The 21241-nt window shown below is 44.6% G+C and overlaps 1 protein-coding gene across 3 annotated transcripts in view; it reads right to left on the reverse strand.

Annotated features, from left to right (window-relative positions):
• Positions 1–83: 83 nt before the first annotated feature.
• The window catches only part of AQP4 (aquaporin 4), a 21397-nt gene continuing 239 nt past the window's right edge, over positions 84–21241 (reverse strand). For 2 of the 3 annotated variants that reach the window (XM_015427798.1, XM_015427800.1), the window contains exons 2-5: positions 14305–14719; positions 4361–4525; positions 2964–3044; positions 84–1198 (exon numbers count right to left, since the gene is read on the reverse strand). In XM_015427798.1, coding sequence (XP_015283284.1) covers positions 920–1198; positions 2964–3044; positions 4361–4525; positions 14305–14719 — 940 coding nt within the window. In that variant the 3' untranslated portion in view covers positions 84–919. Of the gene's footprint in view, positions 1199–2963; positions 3045–4360; positions 4526–14304; positions 14720–20579; positions 20656–21241 lie in introns of those variants that run through there. The other variant, XM_015427799.1, reaches the window with a different exon arrangement.

The following is a 21241-nucleotide window of genomic DNA, read 5'->3' on the forward strand; positions in this document are numbered from 1 at the left end:
CCATTAGCAATGAAATCCTAAGCAGGTCTACTCCCAGGAAAGTGTTCTCATAATTACACCATAGAGTGCTTAACTTTGGCTGGACTGTGCCCATATTTTTGTTTCTTTTGAGATGAAATATGAAATTTTGTTGTTGTTTGTATATGCCCTCAAAGGTCTACTAATGTTATGTTGTAAACAACTGAAATTTCATATGAACTTTTTAAGGGAAGGATAATAAAGTGATGTATTCCTTATCGTCATCAACACCCTTCAGTTTTAAGATTATTAGTTATGATCGGAAAGGGTTTCTTTCTACTATGTGAAAGAAGAGTATAGAGAATTTAATGGAGGGAGTATGAGCCCCTGGAGGTAGCATCAATTTTAAAAGTTGACAGAATGGTTATTTTAGAATGGGATATAAAAAGCCAATGATTTGAAAGGATTTTTGTGTCCTCTATGTTGGCCTTGCTGTCTCTGAGCTTTTCATGGACTCTAACATTAAAATTCTAATCAGGATTGACAACAGGCAATTAAGTGTCAGAAGAACAATCTGATAGACACTGCTTTCTGTGTCTATAGGCATCTTCAGATAAACCTCATCTGTCAATCTGATTGTCAACAACTGCTATTTCCTACTTGGAATTGCCTGCATAAAAATGTATGCTTCTTCTAAAATTCACTTGGGACAGAGAAGGAACAGAAAGATTCCCTCTATCATAATCACCAATAGGAAGATTCTCAATTTGGAATAATCACTCAACATCGTTAACTGCTACCACTTCAACACAATGGGGGTTGTGGTCTGATAATTAATTGCTGCTATGATTTTAAGATGAGGTAGGGGCCTAATTTACAACAGATCTGTCTCTTTTATGGGTGGAAGGCTATCTGTGGGCAAGGTAGTAGGCCGTTCTCTGCTTTCAGTGCTCCTTGCTAGTCATACAGATGACAGCACCTCGTTTGTTGGGTCTCTTCCCTTCTTATCTTCACCCTTCTCAATGTCAATGACGTGGACCATTCCAGGCTTCAAGAGGAAATCATCTGTCTCCACCTGGCTCCTGGTGTCTTCTACTTCTATGTATTTCCCTTTGGACTGCTGACTTGTTTTAGTGAAGGCCTCTTTGAAACGCTGCTTGAGCTCAGCATCGGGACAGTAGATGTATTCATAAAGGGCAGCTGCAAGGACTGCTCCTATGACTGGTCCTACCCAATATATCTGCATGAAATGTGGAACAGAAACACAGAAGATCATGTAGTAAGAGCAATGGTCCCAATAAAACTGTAGGTTACAGACAAGGATCATCTTGCACAAAACCTGAAGGATAGGGTTGATGCCTCCTCCAGCACTGCTACAAAAATGTGCAAAGCATCTACCCATATAGTTGCATGCTTGCATAACACACTTCCTAGGGGGTACCTGTCACTTGCATATTATGTTAGCCAAACCACATGAAGGAGAAAAATTTTCTATGTTCCAGGTCCTGTGTCCTTATAAACAAGCACACAAAGCATGATGATACAGTCATACTTTATACAAAAGAATCCCGAGTATGCTGAACAAGAAAGATACCTGGTATTCTTATGAGTTTTGATGGAATCCTGGCCCGTTATCTGTCTTGGAAGCTCCCTATTTATCAAACTGCACCCATAAAATATAAAAGAAATTAAACAGAATGGCACTAAGGGTGTCTCAAGAAGTTTACTAACGTGTGCTACACAAACCCCAAAAATGTGCTGGTGAACAATTGAGCTCATATGCTATCACAGACACAGGTACGTTTCCTGCACAGAAATCCTGCCAAATTTAGGGAGACCCCTCTCACACAGGCTGTCCTATCTGATGATTCAAGTTCTATACTGATTCAGTTTCAATAAAAAAATCAAAGTTTTGTCTTCAGAGTATATCAATTTAAATCAAGGCAATATAAATCAGAAGACACCCCCCCACACACAAAAGCCCCAAAATCAAGCCTCCCTATAATTATCTAAATATTTCCTAAATAAAAATTCCTGTAATTTGCTGCTGTAACCATAAAATCAGGAGCAGCATTTCATAGGGCATCTGGAGCTGCAGAGCGAAAGGTCCCCCCCCCCTGCAAAAGTACTCCACGGACGGAAACCTTTCTTTCAACAGAGATTTTCAGCAAAGATCTACGCTGTAACTAAAATGTGCTTCTTCTTTCTATGGTTCATTTCTTCTTTAGTCTGTCCCTTCTCCTTTGTCATGTAACTGCCCTACCCTGGTCTGCAAAAGTAAACAGTCTCACCTAGAAGCAAGGGCTAGTTGCGGTTCCTGGGCAAAATGGATGGATCGACAGGCAATACCTGTGGTGATTTGCTGGTCCCTGCTCCCCCCCCCCCCCACCCCCAGCCCAAAATACCAGCACACAGTGTTCCCTCTAAGCTGAGTTAGTGTGAGCTAGCTCACAGTTTTTTTAGCCTCCGGCTCACACATTTTTGTCTTAGCTCAGGAAGGATGGCTCCAGAGCAAACTAATTCATGCAGTAGCTAAATCGCTTGCTCACAACTTAAATGCCAGTAGCTCACAAAGTAGAATTTTTGCTCACAAGACTCCACAGCTTAGAGGGAGCATATGATGCCCAACAAAGATGATTTCCTCACAGTTCTTTCTCTAGGAAGAAAAACAACTTTATCATAAGTTCATAACAGAGACACCTGTTCAGGTTTAAGATGTTACATTTTTAGATGTTAGATTTCATTTTAAATCAGGTCATTTTAAAAAGAAATACTTAGTGTTTTAAAATACTGCTTTGAAATTATTATTTTTTAAAATTATTGATTACCTGTTCTCATTTGTATTCATTTAAAGAACTACAAAACATATGAAACAAAACTGCAGTATAGTGCTTCTCATTCACAGTTATAATCTCTATGGAAATAATTTTTTTAGAGCAAACATGAGTAACATTTTCAATTATTTGTTGCTCTGTTAAAATAAGAAGTATTTAAGTATCACTTACCCAGTGGTGTTCCCATTTTCCCATGATAACGGCAGGTCCAAATGACCTAGCAGGGTTCATGCTGGCACCTGTGTAGTTGATCTGCATTAAATATATATATATATATTTCTTTGTAAGGATTATTATAAATCATTATTATGCAATACCAATGTTTAGCACCTGAAGGGGACAGAAAGCACTCCTCAGTAAGCTGGGCCAGGAAAATGGGTATGAAGAAGAGGCAGCACGGGAGACAAGCTACAGGACTGCAAGCTGAGCCTTCCCAGGGCTGTGAGCATACCTCTAGGATCCCTCATAGCACAGCTGCTGCTATCACTGGCCAAGCGTCAATCCTTCCAGGCAGCCTGGGTATATCCCTCATGGTGCCAGAGGCAATTTGATTTTGATCAAGAGTACTCCACGAGGCAGACTGATTTGTACTGTTTGTCAAGGAGGAATCCACCCAAAGACCTTGCAACAGGGAAGAACTGAGTCCACTGAGTGAACCTATAGCAGTGAACCAAAGCTAGTATTTAAAAGAGTACAGGTCTTGAAGTGCCCATGTACAAGTGTCTAGAAACCCAGACTTGGTCAGGGTTCTTAGAACAAGTGTTTGAAGAGACATGTATCTGAATCTAACAGTCCATGCTTTATGTGTTTGTTGCAGTAAACAATAGTGTGGCATTGGCTTTCACTAGCACAATCAAACACACAGAATTGCCCCAAGGGCCAAATCACATGTTATGATGGATCAGATTTCCCAACCTATTCTGTGTTGTTTCTTTTTATTATTATTAGTCGTTCTGAACAGCAGCTGCTGGGTTCTCCAGTTCAGACGAGGAGCCTGATTCTAGGTGGCTGGTGGTGAACTCTCTCCTGATCAAAACTACCCCACTGGCTGCACTTAACCCAGCAAGAAAAGTAGACAGGGGGAAAGAAGACTTTGCCACAGCTGCTTTTAAGTTTGAAAACACATCTGGAGAGCCTATCATGGCTCTTCCAACATAATCTAAAAGCAACCCGACAGTTCAGGTCAATATCCCCCCCACAAATGCTGGTGACAGGAGGAGAAGCTAAAGACACTTTCCTACTTAGTAAGTTTATGGGGGAAACAAGATTTGCACAATGAACACTGCCTCTTCTCTCCACAAGAAGCTGTAGCTTAAACTCTAAACTACAACACTCTGCAGCAATCCTGTAAGATGAGTCAGGATTTTTCCTACTAGGTGAATTCAAAGATACTTGAATACACACAAAACTGTTTTTCCAGTGAAACCTATTCAGATTTTCCTGGGATCATGCATGAACCATTTTATGCTTTGCAATACTAACTGGCTACATAACATTTACGTCAAGTTATTCAGCAAAAGGAGAGAATAATGGCTTGTTTAATACTCCCAGAGAAACCAGCTACTTACAGCAAACAAGTGTCCGATTGCAACTGACAGTCCAATTGCTAATGCCACTGAACCTGTGACATCGCTTCGTTTTGAATCACAGCTCGCAAAAATAGTGAAAACCAGCTGGAATGTAATGATCAACTCCACCAGTAGTCCATGGCCAGCGGAAAGGTCTTTATGTACCTAGCAAAAAGAAGCACACTAGAGATCTGGGAAACATGAAGAATACACAGAAACGAAAACATCATTTTCTCCCCATTGATTAAATCCATTTCAAATTAAATGAGTAAGGAAAACAGGGTTGCACTTACTTGTAACGGTGGTTTGTTGAGTTGTCTGCTGTGCAGGCACACACTGGGGACTGCACTTGCACAAGCCTGCTGATGAAGAAATTTTCTAGCTTCTCAGGAATAGAGAGGGTGCTCCCCCTTGGTGCATGCCCAGAGCGTTCTCAGCAAAACTGCACCAAGGATGATGGGTGCCATTTTCCCTCAATCCTTCCATACCTCCGAGCCCCCCTGCAGCACAAAGCACAGCCACAGAAAGAGTTCACAGTGGGGCAGGAGGGAGGGAATGTGTGTCTGCACAGAAGACGACTCGATGAACAATGCTTATAGGTAAGTGCAACCCTGTTTTCATCTTCAGTCTTCTGTGCAGTCCCACATTGAGAAGAATAACAAGCTACTCACCTGGCGGTAAGTGTAGAGCTCTAGTCAAGCAGGACTGCCCTGCCCACTCCTGCATCCCTCAGTGGCGTAATGCTGGATGAAGGTGTCCTCTGATGACCAGGCAGCGGCTCTGCAGATCTCACACAATGGGACTCCTCTGCGGAAGGCTGCAGCTGCAGAGGAAGCTTGTGCCCTAGTGGAGTGAGCTCAAAGGACAAGGGACTGGATGAAGGGACAGAACCCTTCCCCTTTACCCAGAAAAATGGTCCCATTTCTGGTTGTAGTAGTTCCAATTCCAATAACTTTTATTGGCATAACAATAACTTTAAAAGAAAAGATAACAGTACAAATCAGCCCATATGCCAACATAGAGAAACAGAGTACAGTGATTTGTAACATTGTATATGGTAATAATAATAGGGCAAAGTGATAAAAGTTCGGAACAGTAATCTCGAGTATCACAGTAATTAAAACAGTTACAGTAAGAAGCTTGACTATCCGAAGAGGAATCATAGATACATCTTATCTCTCTCACTCTCTCTACCTCCTTTTCTCTTCCTCTTCCCTTTTTTCTTCCCTCTGTTTCTTGGCCCCTAAGTACATTTGCCAGAAACTCTGCCACATGTTCAGTAACTTTGGGGGTTTTGTCCGCTAGCAAGAATTCAATACCTCTATTGGTTGCAGAGAGTTGAAGGCGAGGGCTAATCAAGTGTAAACGTAGCGGAGTAAACAGTGGGCAGTTTAAGAGAATATGCTGAACAGAGTCAGGTTCTTTGCAGAGACATCTGCAGAGTCTTGCCTCATAAGGGATGCCCTTGTATCTGCCTGTGACCATGGCTGAGGGAAATATATTGAATCTGGCCAGCATAAATGCTTTGTGTTGAGAAGGGATTAAGTTTGAAAAGTACTGAGCCATAGGGTTTTGTGGGAAAGCAAGACCCAGGAAATGGGGGGAACAAGTCCCTTCTGCTCCAGCTTTTATTAATTGTAAATCTATACCCTGAAGTCTCCTTTGAATTATTTGGAATATATAGGATTCATTGGAATTAATTTTTGCCCTTATTAATTGGGACCATTTAGAAACATACAGATCAGCAGTTAGAAAAGCGATAAGACTATTTGGAGGAGGTTGAAAATAAAGATGTAACCAGTATTTGATGGCAGCGATCCAAGCTCTAGATTCTATGGTATAGAGACTCAACTCAACATACAAAGTAGAATAACTGAGTTGGGAATGCCAAGAATACGACGCAGAAAGATTGCATTAACTCATTCCACTTTTTAATTAAAGTCCTGAATCCACACAGGAATCCCATACAGTAATTGGGGAATCACTGTAGTCTGAAAAATCCGTAGGGCGGCCGGGAAAAAATTGGTTACCTTTTTGATAGTGAAAATGGGCTATAGCAGCCATCTTGTTCTTAGCTAAGCTAAGAGAGTGTTCCTAATGCATGGACCATTTTAGTATAATGAAAGAGAATACCGAAGTATCTAAAAGAAACGTGTTCAATTTCTCTTCCATCAATCTTACAGACAGAATGCCTCAATGATTTAGAAACTACCAAAATTTTAGTCTTATCAAAATTAATAAATAAGGAGTTCTGGTTAGAGAATGAAATAAATGCTGATAGGGAGCGGTTTAATCCTATTTTAATCAAAGAAAGAACTGCTGCATCGTCCACATATAATAAGGTAGGAACCAAGGCTGAGTTTAATTTGGGAGTGTGTCCATCAATTTTAGCCAAATACGAAGGGAGATATGAAAGGAACAAATTAAACAGAAAGGGGGCTAAAACACAACCCTGCTTTACACCCTTGGTCACAGGAATTTTTTGTATTAAGGAGCCTCTGTCATCAAATCTAACCTGACAAGTGTTAGAGAGATGAAATGTATGCAACAAAAACAGAAGGTGTTTGTCAAGGTCCAATTTGTGTAATTTTCCCCACAGAATCTGTCTATCGACTGAGTCAAAGGCTCTACGGAAATCAATAAATGCAATGTATAACTTGCCTCTAGGGTGTCGGATATATTTTTCAGCTAAAAAAGATACTGCTACACAATGATATAAAGTACAGTGGTTTGTTACAAATCCAATTTGCTCTCTCCCTGGTAAATTATGAAAAGTCATTCACTCAGATAATTTCTTAAGAAGATGTTTAGCATAATCTTTCCCTAGAGTAGTCAAGAGACTAATGGGTCTATAGTTCTCTAGGTTGTTAGGGTCACCTTTTTTGAAGATCGGAATTATTATGGAATTTAACCATGATTCTGGTAATGTACCAAATTTATCAATTAATGTGAAGAGATGTGCAAGAGAATGAGACCACCATTCAATATTGTTCTTCATGAGCTCAGCAGATAGGCCATGGGGCCCGGGGATTGTAGTACTTACAGGTTGAGAACTTTTGAGAGTGGAGCAGTCTTATAAGTCTTATGACTGTTTGTGGGTCAGACTATCATGACTGTTGGCTTTATACTTGTTTAGCCAAAAGGGGGCAACCAGAATGCAGTGAGTGCCCTGAGCCAAACTCCACCCAGCACTCTCTCTTTGAGAGACCCCTCCCATCCAGGGAATCTGAAATGCATCCCCTAGGGACTGCACATCATGGCCCGCCCAGGAACAGAAAAGTGCTTCCTTCACATTCTGCAAGTGGCAAACAGGTGTACTGTTGGGAGACCCCACTGCTGGAAGACTCGAAGGATGTACTCCCTGGACAGTGACCACTTGTGGTGAAGAAGGGTGAACCTGCTCAGTGCATACACCATAGTATTGTGGGCCCCAAAAATATGAATCGCATGGAGGAAAACTTTGTTGTAGTTTCCTCAATTCCAGATCTTTTCCGTTCTCCACAGAGACAATGACCTTGTGCCCCCCTGCTTGTTGACATAAAACATGGCCATGGTGTTGTCTGTATGCATGTGTTCATTGTGGAGTAAGTCTGCAAAAGAAGCAATAGTATCACTAATTGCCCTTAGTTCAAGAAACTTGATATGCATGGAGGACTCAAAGGCAGACCACACCCCCTATACCATAAAATCACAGCAAGAAGAACCCCAGCCAAAAAGGGAGGCTTCTTTTTTAAAAAATATTTTCCAAGATTTATTACAAAAATCACATAACTTGTTACTACAAATTGTAGTAATTACAACAAGGAATAATTGGGATCAGGGCAAAAATCTCCTTTACAGTTATAATCTAAATCAAAAAGGGAGGCTTCTGCGGTGACTGTCTAGGTATGGAGATGCACTCCAAATGGAACCCCAACATACATCTTGACAGGGATCTAATGATAGCTCTGGACACAGACAGAAGAGTAGGTTGTGCCTGAGAGGATGGGTTGAATTTTCTCAAAAAACAGTTTTGCAATGGGTGTGTTGTCTGACCAAGGGATCCACAGCAGTAGTAGAGGCCATAAGGCTCAGAAGCTGTTGCACCTGTAGTGCGGACTGAAAACGATTCAATTAGAAACTGGAGATTAAGGCTCAAATCACATGAAGGTGGTTAGGGATGGACAGGCCCACCCCTTAACAGAATCCAGATCTGCACCAATAAAACCTGCTAGCTCACAAGGGGTCAGATTAGATTTCTTTCAATTAACTGCCAATGCCAATCTGGTTACCATTGCCAAGGTCAGAGACAAGTGGTCTTTCGATGGAGCAGTTAGCAGCCAGTCATCCAACAGGGAAAGACAGAGCAACTCTCCAACCTCAGGAATGCAATGACTACACCCATACTTAGTGAAAACACAGGGTGCAAGGACAAAGGGGAGAATGGTATATGACTACACCCATACTTAGTGAAAACACACAGGGTGCAAGGGGAGAATGGTAAACCGATAAAATGAGCCACCGCACTGAAAGTGGAGATATTTTCAGTGGTCTGGAAGAATTGAGATATGGAATAAGCGATGAGCCACCGCACTGAAAGTGGAGATATGGAATAAGTGTCTTTTAAATCCAAGACTACAAACCACCAATTTAATTTTAGCAAGAGAAAGAGGAACCATCCAGAACTTTTTAACGAACAATGACTTTTAAAGTTACGCAGGTCAAGAATAGGGCATAGACTGCCATCCTTCTTAGGGACAGAAAAATACGGGGAGTAACCCCCCCTGCCAACTATTGAATCAGGAACTAACTGAACAGCACCCTTTCAGACAAGCTCTAACACTGCGTCAAGCAGGTGAGCCTCACTGGTCTCCTCCCTACTAAGAGGGGAAGGGCCCAAGGAGGGCATCTGTATAAATGCCAACCTGTTGCCACTTTCAATAGTAGCCAGATCCCAGGCATCAGAGGTGATCTTCCGCCATTCACTAAGAAAAGGAGACAGTCTGTCCTGGAAGAAAAAGGTGGACGATGGTGTGCTGCCATATAGGCAGAACAGTGCTTTCTGCTCCTGCTCCATAGGAGTGTGAGACTGGGGGGAGCTTCGACCCAGCTCTGGTGGGTTGACGTCTGCCATACAACTGGGCTGAGAAATGGTGGTTATGTCCAAAATAAGAAGAGGAAGGCGAGGTGGTAGGAGTCCCCTTCTGATACCTCGGCTGGTGGTAGGCGCAATCCCTCGAGTGAAGTGCTGCCTAGTGGGCTGTGACAGACCCAATGTCACACCCAATGACTTTGCTGTTTGCTTGTTCTTTTTAATCTGCTTCAAGGTCTCGTCCATTTTGACCGTGAACAGCTGGTCTCCTTCAAAAAATAAGTCCTCTATTTTAGTACATGGATCTGGAGACAGGGCAGTAAAACACAGCCATGTGAGACGCAGGAAGGCAATGCTGGATGCCATAGATCCTGCAGAACAGTCCGCTGCATGCTTGCCTGCATTCATTTACTGCTTTGCCAGATGCATCATTTCAGCACGCAGGATCTGGACCACTGAGTTATGTTCCCCAGGAAGGGAGTCAAAGTGCGGCGCTACCCAATCCCAAAGGAAGAGTTGATAGGCAGCCATTGTAGCCTGATAATTAGTTATTCTGAAATTCAACACACCGGCTGAATAGAGTTTCTGGCCCATAGACTCAATCCTGTGGCACTCCTTATCCACAGGGGCAGAGTGGGAACCATGGAGGTGCTTGGCTTGATTTACCGTCCAATGGGATGTCGATGGAATAAAGGACAGTTTTTCCCACAAACCCTTAGCCATGTTGAGAAAATCTTCCAGGACAGGAAGGGCAATGGAGATAGGAGCATTGGAGTAAAGCACTGAGAGGATTTTATGCTTAGGTTTCAGGTTAGAGGAGACAACCTCAAGCTTCAAAGATTTAGCAATCCTAATCATTTGTTTGGAGAAGAGACGCAGATCTTCAGTTGGGGACATTGGCATAGCATCCCCTACGGCTTCGTCAGGAGAGGAATCAGTAGCTAATCCCAAACCTAGATTAGAATGGTAGCCCTCCTCCTGTTTGCTGTTCATCAGAAGCTTGGGGTCCTGGGTAGAAGTAGGAACCTAAAGAGGAAGCTAACGCATGCTTACGAGAGGCAATCGGATTTGAAAGAAGTGGGTTGCATCAAAGCTGTGGGTATAGTGGATAGGTAGGCCAAGAACCTTGCTGGTACGGGACCTGCCAGGGTCCACCCCACCAGGGTTGTGGGAAGGCACAAACTGTGTGTCTTGCTGTGTTGGAACCAATGACTGGGGAGCTGGAGGTGGCTTCCCCCAATATATTGGCCCTGCTGGAACTGACAGAGGTTTGACCTCTGAGTCCGACCAATGGGGTCCTCAAAATGAGACAAAGGTGTACAAGGAATCAAAGAAGGGTCTTCCAAAAGAGTGGAGTCTTGGATGGTCTATCAGGGTGCTTGGAGCGGCTCTGGACAGAAGTCTTGCTTAAGTGCTTGGACTTTGAGTGCACTTCTTTGATGGAGGTTCAGAAGAGCTCCGTTGAGCCATAGACAGTTCTGGAGATCGGGAACAATAATAGAAGAAGAAATTGGATTTATACCCCGCCCTTCACTTGGAGTCTCAGAGCGGCTTACAAACTCCTTTTCCCTTCCCCTCCCCACAACAGACACCCTGTGAGGTGGGTGGGGCTGAGAGAGCTCTGACACAAACTGCTCTTTTTCAAGGACAGCTGTGCCAGAGCTTGTGACTGACCCAAGGTCACATCAGCAGGTGCAAGTGGAGGAGTGGGGATAATGATATGTATCCGAGGTCGGAACCAACCTAGGTGATACCAACAATTCAGCCCTTGGAATGGGTTCACGCGAGGCAGAGGGTGCCCTGGCCTTGCAGACAGAGGTGTCAAGAGTGTGCTCATTTGAGTGAGGCATTTTAGTGCTACATTGAAGGCACTTCTTAAGTAGAGGTTTCGGGGCCATGACAGAGGCACACAGCCAAAAGGAGAATCAGACCTGTTGGAATTGGCAGTCCCATGAAGAATCAGAAGAGTAAGTAAAGATAAACGTCAGAAAAACAGGAGTGAAGCTAGAAGTGTTCCTCTCAGCTCGGCAGCAAAGAGGAACTGAGGGAAAATGGTACCTCTCATCCTTGGCATGGTTTCAGTGGGAACGCTCTGGGCATGAGCTGAAGGGAGGGGCACCGTATTTGTTCCTGAGAAGCTAGAAAACGTCTCTGTTGGCACGCCTGCGTAAATGCAGTCCCCAATGCGGGACTGCACACAAGACCAAGGAGTGACTTTAACCCCTTTAAAATAAAATCACACTCCACACTGCAGTGGAGCTTGACAGATGCCACAATGCAAGGAACTGAAGTTGCTTTAGTCTGGTGCATTGCCTTTATGGCTAATGTACAGTTCCTCCCATCTACAGGCTAGTATGGTGTTGAGTGTTTAAAAATTAACTCCATACAGATGGGTCAAATCATTCCTGGGGATACAATCACAAAGAAGCAGCACCATCTGACCAGATGCACTCTCCTGCATACAGCCATTGCGATTCACTAGGTACTCTCCTGCATACAGCCATTGCGATTCATCTGATAGTGCATCACAGCTCCACACTAGAATAACTGAGATGCTCCATTTGTTAATGTCTGAAGCAGTTCAAAGCACTGCAGTGATGGGAATTACATTTAATGGTGCCCTGCTTCAGAAATCTTTAAAAAATCAAAGCCCTGTCCCTGTTGTGTTGATGGCCACACTGTGTAGCTGTGAAGCTAATGTGACAATTTTGTACATGTTGTATTGACTTTTAACAGTTGGCATGGCTTTACTCTAAGCACTCCTGCACTATCACAGCAAGGCTAAGAATCAGCTTATCATATGTATGACAGATGGTTCCCCGACTATCACAGCAAGGCTAAGAATCAGCTTTTTAATCATTATCATATGTATGACAGATGGTTCCCAGATTGGAGCTGGCGCAAGCTGCACTTCATTCTATTCGTACATTGCAAGAATCCAGAGAACGTTTCTTTCAGTGTGGCCTTCAGTGTGCTTTTTTTTCTCCTTAGGAGGACTATAATTTAGTGTTCTATTATAAATCCATTAATTAGCCCTAACTCAATTAATTCCTATTTCAATTAAAAACAGGCAGCAGGAAGCTCAAGTGCATGTTAATAGGTCCTGCAGCGGGACTGATGGGGATCCTTTACTAGCAGAGAACAAAGCTGAACTCTGAGGCACGGCCTGTTTTAAAGAACCATGTCATCTTGATGGAGCTTTCAGTCACCATCATAATGGCATTGATTTTTTTTAACAGTCCCAATCATTTCATCTCAAAATCTCATTTCACGTCTATTTGTTCTATGTGCAATTAAATGATTTCTGAAAGTTCTAAAAATATCTGTCAAAGAAGAATTGTCACGCACAAAGTAATGTCTGTCTGTATGATAAAACAAGGGCATTTGCAGAAACCACTTAATGTTAAACCCATTCATTGGGAAGTGATCCACATGGCAGTCCACTGCAAGGCGGCTGCCTGAATATCATCTCAGGGATTAAAAAATGGCCATGTAAAATTCGATAAGAAACCATCACCTCAAGACCCTGTCTCAAAATACCTAAATATAGATTACTTTATTCCCTACCACCCATAATCTTCCCTTGGTTTATACAACGTTCGAATAAACATGGCATCTTATCCTTTGAATTCATGCCAACGGTTTATTTTTATAAGTCTAAACTAGTATTTTCATATTTGAAGTTTAAACCAACTGGTGCTATTTATAAATCACTGTTAATATGCAAGACAAAACAGGAGAGGATTTGTAATGCCAATGTGCCTCTTTACCAATATACATGTAAATATAATGGAAAAGTAAAACTATTCTGCCAAAAATGCTCACTGGCATTACAAACTGATCAAAACAAGACCTGTCTTAAGCCTCACCAATAAAAAAAACAAAACTCAGAATCTTTCTCTGTGAATTAAGTCATTCTGTTTTCAAACTACAAACCACATGAACAAGCTGGAGTCAATGTTTGGGCTTACACGCTTCCTTTCCCCTCCTCTTCACTCTTGTCCTCATGCTTACCTTACAGACATCCATGGCAAACAAAGCACATTATTATATACAAATTAGAAAGAAAGGTTTGGTCTCTCTCCTCCAAACCAGGATTCTAAATAGATATTAAACCACAGTTTAGAACTGTGGCCTGGAGAAGGGATCAAATGATACTTTGAGGTTCAGTTTAAATGCTGAACTACAGCATGCTCCCAAAATCTATGTGCTTAATCCTCAAGGCACTGGGTGTGTATGCAAGGCTGAGGATCAATTCTTTTTTACATCTGTGGCTTGTTATCATGTTCTCTGAAGAAGTTTGCCTTTCTGGCAAAACAAGTTATGGGAACATTTTGTCTATGGGAAAATGACCTGCCGAGCCTTTCTGGCAAAACAAGTTATGGGAACCTGCCAACAAACACAATGGAATGCCAAAACATTTCGGGCAGTTTGGTTCCCAGTGGTTCAATATCTTGCAGAAGGTGACATTATCCCAAAGAATGAGCACCTCCAGAATTTACTGTACTTTTGAAATAGGTTATTATAATCTCATGATATTGGAACTGACAGTCAATACTGACCTGTTATAAGCTATGTTAATTCCACAGTTATTTTGTAGATCGTCGTAGCACTGTGTTTTTGTTGTTAAGTGTACTGTTATATTTTGTCACATTGTCTGACAAATAAAAATTTGAATTAAAAAAAAGAAGTTTGCCTTTCTATCACTTGATCTCTTGAATCATAGCCAAAACCCGTGCTAAGTAGTATTACCCATCATCCCTAGTGACTGCAGTTACATAACAATAGGCGATCCCTAGATTTCAGTTACAGAACATGCATGTGCTAATGTTTGTTGGTTATGTTTCATAATAACAAGAGAAAATTTGTTTACCGAGGTGACTCCCAAGGTCCCTACCACACTCCTGGGAGTAACAAGGTAGAGAATTCCTGCCCCTGCAATAGCACCCAGACACTGCGCTGCAATATAGAAGACTGACTTGGCAAGGCTGATCTTCCTAGTGCAGACCATAGCAACAGTCACTGCAGGGTTAATGTGGCCACCACTGATGTGTCCAATGCACTGCACCATCGTGGCAATGCTAAGTCCAAAGCAGAGAGAGATAAGGACCATATCTACAGGTAGAGGTTTCTCAGCTACACCCCAGTTGATTGTGGAGCCAAGGCTCAGGAGGACAAATATAAGCATTGCCACAAATTCTGCTGAAACAGCTTTCCAGAAGGCCTGAGTCCAGATGCCTTTGAATGCCGCCATGATGGCCTCACACTTACAGAGACGTCCACACTTGCTGAAAAGGAAAACAAAAGCAGCATCAGAAGCTACCCTGCAGCCCTCAGGTTTCTCCAAGCAATTACTGCATCACCTGTAAACTTACCAGCAATGGTGAGAGACACAGAGGAGGTAGGGCTAACATTTTATGAGTTGCTACATCAAGTTTGGCCAATCAAGTTTATTTGGAGGAAGGAGAGATGAAGCCTTCCCCCCACCCTGGTACCCACTTGTATTTGCCACACTATTCCCTAATATGAACTCACTGCAAAGGGAAAGCACAAGAAACATGTCTGGTCTGCGCACCTAAAATGAGCACATCTCTATGATGCCTTGAGAAGAAGAGATCAGGATTACATTCTTCTTCTAACACCAGAAAGAGCATTCAGGAAGCCAGAGCTGGCTCCAAAGGGCAGCAAAACTGGACATTTGGTAGAGCCGAAACACCATCCCAACTGTGCTGCCATTTTTACTTTCAGAGTCACCTCAGGAAAGTCAAAGACAACTTGAAATAATTCTTGATTTGCACATTCCACTTCTCTCAGGCAAAAGGGGTCCACAGCTGGAGCCTTGCAAGATAGCCCTCCACATCCTGGTGTCAGGACTAGGGATGGGCACAAACTGGGAAAATGGAGGTTCATGGTGGTTCATGAACCACAAACCTCTCCATTTAATGAACTGGTTCATGGTTTGTGAGGTTCGTGGCATGGTAGAACAGCCCCCTGTGGGCAAGAGATGCCAAAATCGCAGCGAGTCTCCAGCTGACTCTTCTCTATCTGACTCCAAGTTTGGTGAGGATTGGATTGGGGGGGCAAGTTGCAGCCTGCAAAGCAAGTGCCCCCAGGAAAGTGCACTCTTAGGATTGTGTTGAATGGACCCCTGCAAGCTGGAGACATCAAACTTGCTGAGGACCTCTCTGGGATGCCCCTCTACCTGCCCTCCAAGTTTGAGATTGGCTGTGGGGGAGGTGAGTAGTGGCCCTCCAAAACAGTGCTCTCTGGGGAAATCACAGCCTGGACAATTGATTCATCAGCACCAGCATGTCTGGCCCTCAAACCACTCCCATGAACCCCCATTAAAACCTTTCGGTTTCTGGGTGGTTTGTAGGGATCCCAAGTCCCCCCGGGAGGCGAGGAAACCCCCGCCCCAGAGGCCAGTTCCCCAGCGCTGCCGGATCGGGCCCCGGGGGGAACTCCTCCTCGATGTGCACGTCACCCGGAAGTGACGCGGGCACACCGGGCACACTGGGGGCGGGGCCACGGACATACAAGGGAAAACTCTATGGTTTTCCCTTGTATGGTCGTGGCCCCGCCCCCAGCGTGGTCAGCGTCGTAACGTCACTTCCTGGTGACGTACATGCGGTGCTCCGGGATCCACCCGGGAGTCCCCTGCCACCAAGGTAAGTTCCACTTGGCAACCCTAGTGGTTTGTGGGAGACGTGATCGCACAAACCAAGGCTAGCGAACCACAAACCGGGCACAGTTCATGACAAATTTTGGTTCATAATTTGGTTCATGTGCATCTCTAGTCTGGACAGCCTTCAGACCTAGTCTGGGGTCGGGGAGAGATGTTTCCACTGGAATACTCATTGCTTCTGCTTTCACATCCCTGATATTTTAGGAGGAAAGAGAGACATGATTCTTTTCAGAATGATAATGGGATAATTCCCACTGCAACATGATTCTCAAGTGCACTGCTTTAATTTTCCCCAGTGGAATGAATGTCAGCCATTCACTGATATGAAGTACAACTTCATGTCACAAAGGGACACGTAAAATCCAATGCATGCAGGCCCAGATCATGGAATTAATGATACAGACCCTGGAAAACAGCAGTCTCATCTGCGGGGAAATGGGAAGACCTGGTGTTATGTAGTGGGTAACCGCCCGAACGAACGACAGAAGACGTGAGGGTGCATAGCACGCTTTATTAGGTACACAACAAGAGAGCATCACAACGGCCGGCAGGCCAACTATATACACGGCCGGGGGGCCACCCCTGGGCCCTATTGGCGGGTTTGAATCTCCCGCCACGGTCCCATTGGTTCCCCCCAGTGGAGGGACTAGGATCCTAGTCCCCATTGTTGTCCCGGGCTGAAGCTCAGGCGTGTGCGCTGACCTCCTGTGGTGGTCAGTGGACACAACACCTGGACACTGATTTCTCTCCTCCACTGAAGAATAGGGAGTCAGGACTTTGAAGACTTTGAAAATTTATCAGGGATCTCCTAGTATCTGATCCTTTAAATCTAAAAGCCTTGGCAGTAAAGCCTGCTCTTCCTAACCCATTGGGTTAAGATGGTCTTCCAGCCCTGGCCACACAGCCCCCCCCCCATTTCTGACCACCAAGATTGTTGGAAATGATAGATCAGCAGAGAGATGGTCCTGCACTGGTTAAGTGCCTAGTTTATGGTCCGTATTCATGCCACAAAACAAGACTGCTTTCCCCACATCTATAGTTCCTTGAAATATCAGAACCAACTCTTTGCAGGGTGAGGTTGCAGAGATGACACAGAAAGGACGGAGCTACTTCTGTCTAAATTTATTCATGTATTTAATTCACCTCATTCATACTCCAACTTTTTCGTCAATGAGGATCCAAAGCAGCTCACATCATTTCCCTCTCCTCCACTTTATCATCACAACAATCCTGCTGAGGCTGAGAACTTGTGACTGGCCAGGGTCACCCAGTAAATGCCTGCGGCAAAGTGGGCATTCAAACCTGTGTCTCCCCAAGACTAGTCTGACACTCTAACCACTGTACCACGCTGGAGCTATTTAAGCCTCCGTCCTTGCTGGTTTGAGTATATCAGCTCATAAGCTACAATTCCCTCCTTCCAGACACCTGATCAAGATCTCAGTTCTGCCCACAGGACAGCTCAGGTGTAGAGTGCCCAGTCAGTATGTTTCTCCCACGCAATATTTGATTCATGTTCAAAAAGAGCTGTTTTCTTGCTCCTGTCTCCCAGGAGTTGGGGCAGAATAGTTAAGTTCTAGATTTCATCTGAAACACTGGTTGATATGGGCCTAAGCACACTCAGTTTTATGGAAAATCCAGGGCATATAGGCACATTTCATCTAACCAATATTCCAGATGAAGCTGTACCATACTTAAATGGGCCACACATACATGGACACCTGAGGCATGGGGGGGGGGGAGAGAGAGATACACCAGCTGGTTCTTATTCCTCACCATGCAGAGGTCATGGATCCAAGTAAAGATTTCATCAGGGCCCATGACTTGCTAAAAGACTGAGGACTTTTACATGTAGGCACCTTACTATGTGGATCCAAGTAAAGATTTCATCAGGGCCCCTGACTTGCTAAAGGACTGAGGACTTTTTACATGGCACCTTACTATGTCTGCAAACAGTGGCACTGTTCAGGATCTGCAGTCAATGGCACTTTTCTGCAAACAATGGCACTGTTCAGGATCTGTTACCTCAGTGAGCCTGGACAGTGACCAGTGTAAATTAGGCATGCCAGGGAACTGACTTTGGCCATGCTATACTTAGGACTCTTACTCTGTGGGAGGCTCTGTTTTCCAACTTTAGGCCTAAGTCTTTCATGCCTCCCACCTTCACTGTTCCCCATTACTGTTTGCCCTTCATGTTCTCCTGCCTGACTTTCTGTAACAACCCTATTTTGCTTCCCAGTCTCACTATAGGACTGCAGAGAAGTTATCTCATTTCATTTTCATCATCCCTCCCTGCCTGTAGACTTGAGCCCATGTTCTCTCACGGGTGAAACTATCCCCTATTCCTTTTGTTGTTGCATTATCAATAACTCACAGTATGGGAGGGGGAACTACCAACACTTAGTTTACACCTACTGTGGACTTCTGATATTTGCACAGTGCATAGAAAACTACACTATGCAGTTTCAAGTCTCTCGACTGAAGGAATAAAGTGAGCTCCCAGCCTAAATTCAGAAGGTAAGTATTTAAAAGCACTACATAGGAATGCCATTTTGTTGCAGGGCTCTTGTGCTTTGAACTGACCCCTGAAAGCATGCGACTCCCCCCCCCCATCGCATATGGGGGTGATGGAAAAGCTTCACCTGCCAAATGCCTGCATGCTGCACAGTTCATAAAAAGCACAGGAGTCTTGCCAGGAAAGGTATAGGTCATCCTAACCTCACCATCTATTAAAACACTGTAAAGTTTTATGAACTCCATAAATACTTCTGCAGAAACTTGTCTGCGACTTGGTGGGCAACTCAGTCTTCCTCTGATGTTACTCATGTGTGTGTGTGTGTGTGTGTGTGTCAGGTGCAGCACCATCCTAAGTAGATTGAAATCCTACTAACTACAACTGACCCAGAAGAACATAACTCTGCACATGTTAACCTTCCTTCTGCATTGTGATTTCTGTGACATTTTGGAGCAGCCATAAATAACCAAATCAGGTTAATGTCAAATCCTTGCAAGGTTATGGAGTGAGCTGCAAAACAATGGCAAGATGCAGTGTGGGATAGTGTTGCACCGGCGGGATGGGGAGACCTGCGTTCAAATTCCCCCTTGGCCATGAAGCTGATCAGGTAACCCTGGATCAGTCACTGCCTTTCCTAGAATCTACTTCACAGGATGCTGCCCTGAGCTGTTTAAACAAAGGGCAGGATAAAACAATCATCTTCACAAGCATTTGCTCAGTGAAATGTGAGTTTCAATGACTTCTTATAGCACTTTCTTAAATGTATCTACCTTTCTTTCAAATGTGTTGGACTGGGAATATTTTTCGGTCTGTTGGTCAATACAATATCAACTCTACCAATACCACAATAAAATATGAACTGCACATCCATCCAAATAAACACATAAAGACTGTAATATTGGCTTCAGTTGGTTGTTATGGGCTTCTGGGAAATGTGAGCTTTCCAATGCAATTATAAAGGCAAATCATGTAAATGCTCCCAACACATTCCAATAATTTATCCCACAGATTCTCATTTGTCATACCTTGAGGCCATCTCTTCATGGCTTAATTCCAAACCATTTACTAGCATTCCACCCTTCCTCCAAGCATTTTTGCCTGACAGCTGGTAGAGGGAGGTCAGTCTGAGGGCAGGGATTTGAACCCAGCCGTCTTCCCATCGCCTTCGCTGAGCAGGCCTCCCTTTTTCCGTTCCGAAGGCAACTGGATTCCAGAGTTTTTCAGTCCTGGAGCCTAGATCAATTGAAGTCAGCGTCTGCAAGTGCACCCTCTGCAGACAGGCAGACCCAGAGCTATGAGCAGCCGCACCAGAACCAAAGGGCAAGTCGGGAGCTACTACGGGCCTTCTCGTTCTGGGCGGCTGCGTGCGCTTTAGCGAGCGCCAGATAGCGGAAGAACGGGCGGAGCCAAGAGGACAAGCAAAATATTATCTTTGCGCGCACAAGACCGGAATCCTTTTTTTCTCGTGCAAAACGGCCCGTCTTTTGCAACCTCAGCGAATACCGAGAAAGACCCCCCCCTTACTCTGAGTGAGGAATCGCCCTAGAAAGCAAATTTGAGAGCTGAAAAGTGCACCACGTTCCTTTCACTAGCCGGTAAACCCTGAACCAGCGATCTCTATATTTGCGAGGCAGAGTACATTACCAACAGCAAACTGCCTGCAAAGGTATATTTTTAGGATCCTTTCCAAATAGGTGAACAAGACAGGGATTGCCCTTGACCTTTAGCAAATCAGCTCGGTTTAACATTTCATCCTCGGAGTTCGCTATGCCAAGGAGCGCGCGCGCGCAACACGCAACAGACACAACACAAACTCTCCCCCCCCCCCCCCTTCAAAACCCCCCCAAGGATGTGTCGGATCAATTCCGAAATCTGGAGAATTGCAAAACCGGTGGGAGGGGAGAGCAAAAAACCAAACAATAACCCTAATACACCTTCTCCAGCAACTTACACTTGGGTATGAAAGTGGAGAACATCAATCCGATCGCACGAGGGGCGCAGAAAGTATTAACGATGCTGCTAATTAGATCTTCTTTGGGATTGCAGGGGAGGAGCAGGAGAGGGCAGCGGGCACGGGGGGAGGGGCTGGTGGAGAAGCCGTGGGGGTGGGTGGGGAAGAGCTCGCCGGACCCTCGGAAGGCTCCGCCAGAGCGGCCAAAGCGGCTGGAGGGGGGGAGCGAAGCGAGGGGGCTCTCTCGCTCCACCCACCCTCCCCGGGCCAGCAGCCTGGAGCGCTTCGCCTGTTTGACATGCAGCCCGGGCAGCGGGCGCTCTCCAAGCCCGTTAACCCCTTCTGCCGCGGCAAGGTGAGGCTGGAGAGCGCTCCCCCGCTGTGCGCGCTCCCCCAAGTTTAGTTGCTGTGGTTGTTTTCAATCACACGCTTTGCAACCTGGAAACTCTGGAACGAAGCGGGTTTTGCTTCCCTGGAACAAAGCGGGCCTTCGCTGTCCTCTCCGAAGATGCACTCTCGTGCCGCTTTTGCTTAACCGCTACGCAGAGCGCGCTGCAGCCGGTTCAAGGGACACCGCGAGGCTTGGCGAAAGGAGCTCGGCGGCGCACAGAAGCCCACCTGTTGCCTTTCTCCGAGACTGAACATTCTTTCGCTCCCTAAAG

Source organism: Gekko japonicus, unplaced genomic scaffold, assembly GCF_001447785.1.
Source record: "Gekko japonicus isolate JY-2015 unplaced genomic scaffold, Gekko_japonicus_V1.1 scaffold533, whole genome shotgun sequence".
In the NCBI taxonomy this organism is placed as follows: Eukaryota; Metazoa; Chordata; class Lepidosauria; order Squamata; family Gekkonidae; genus Gekko; species Gekko japonicus.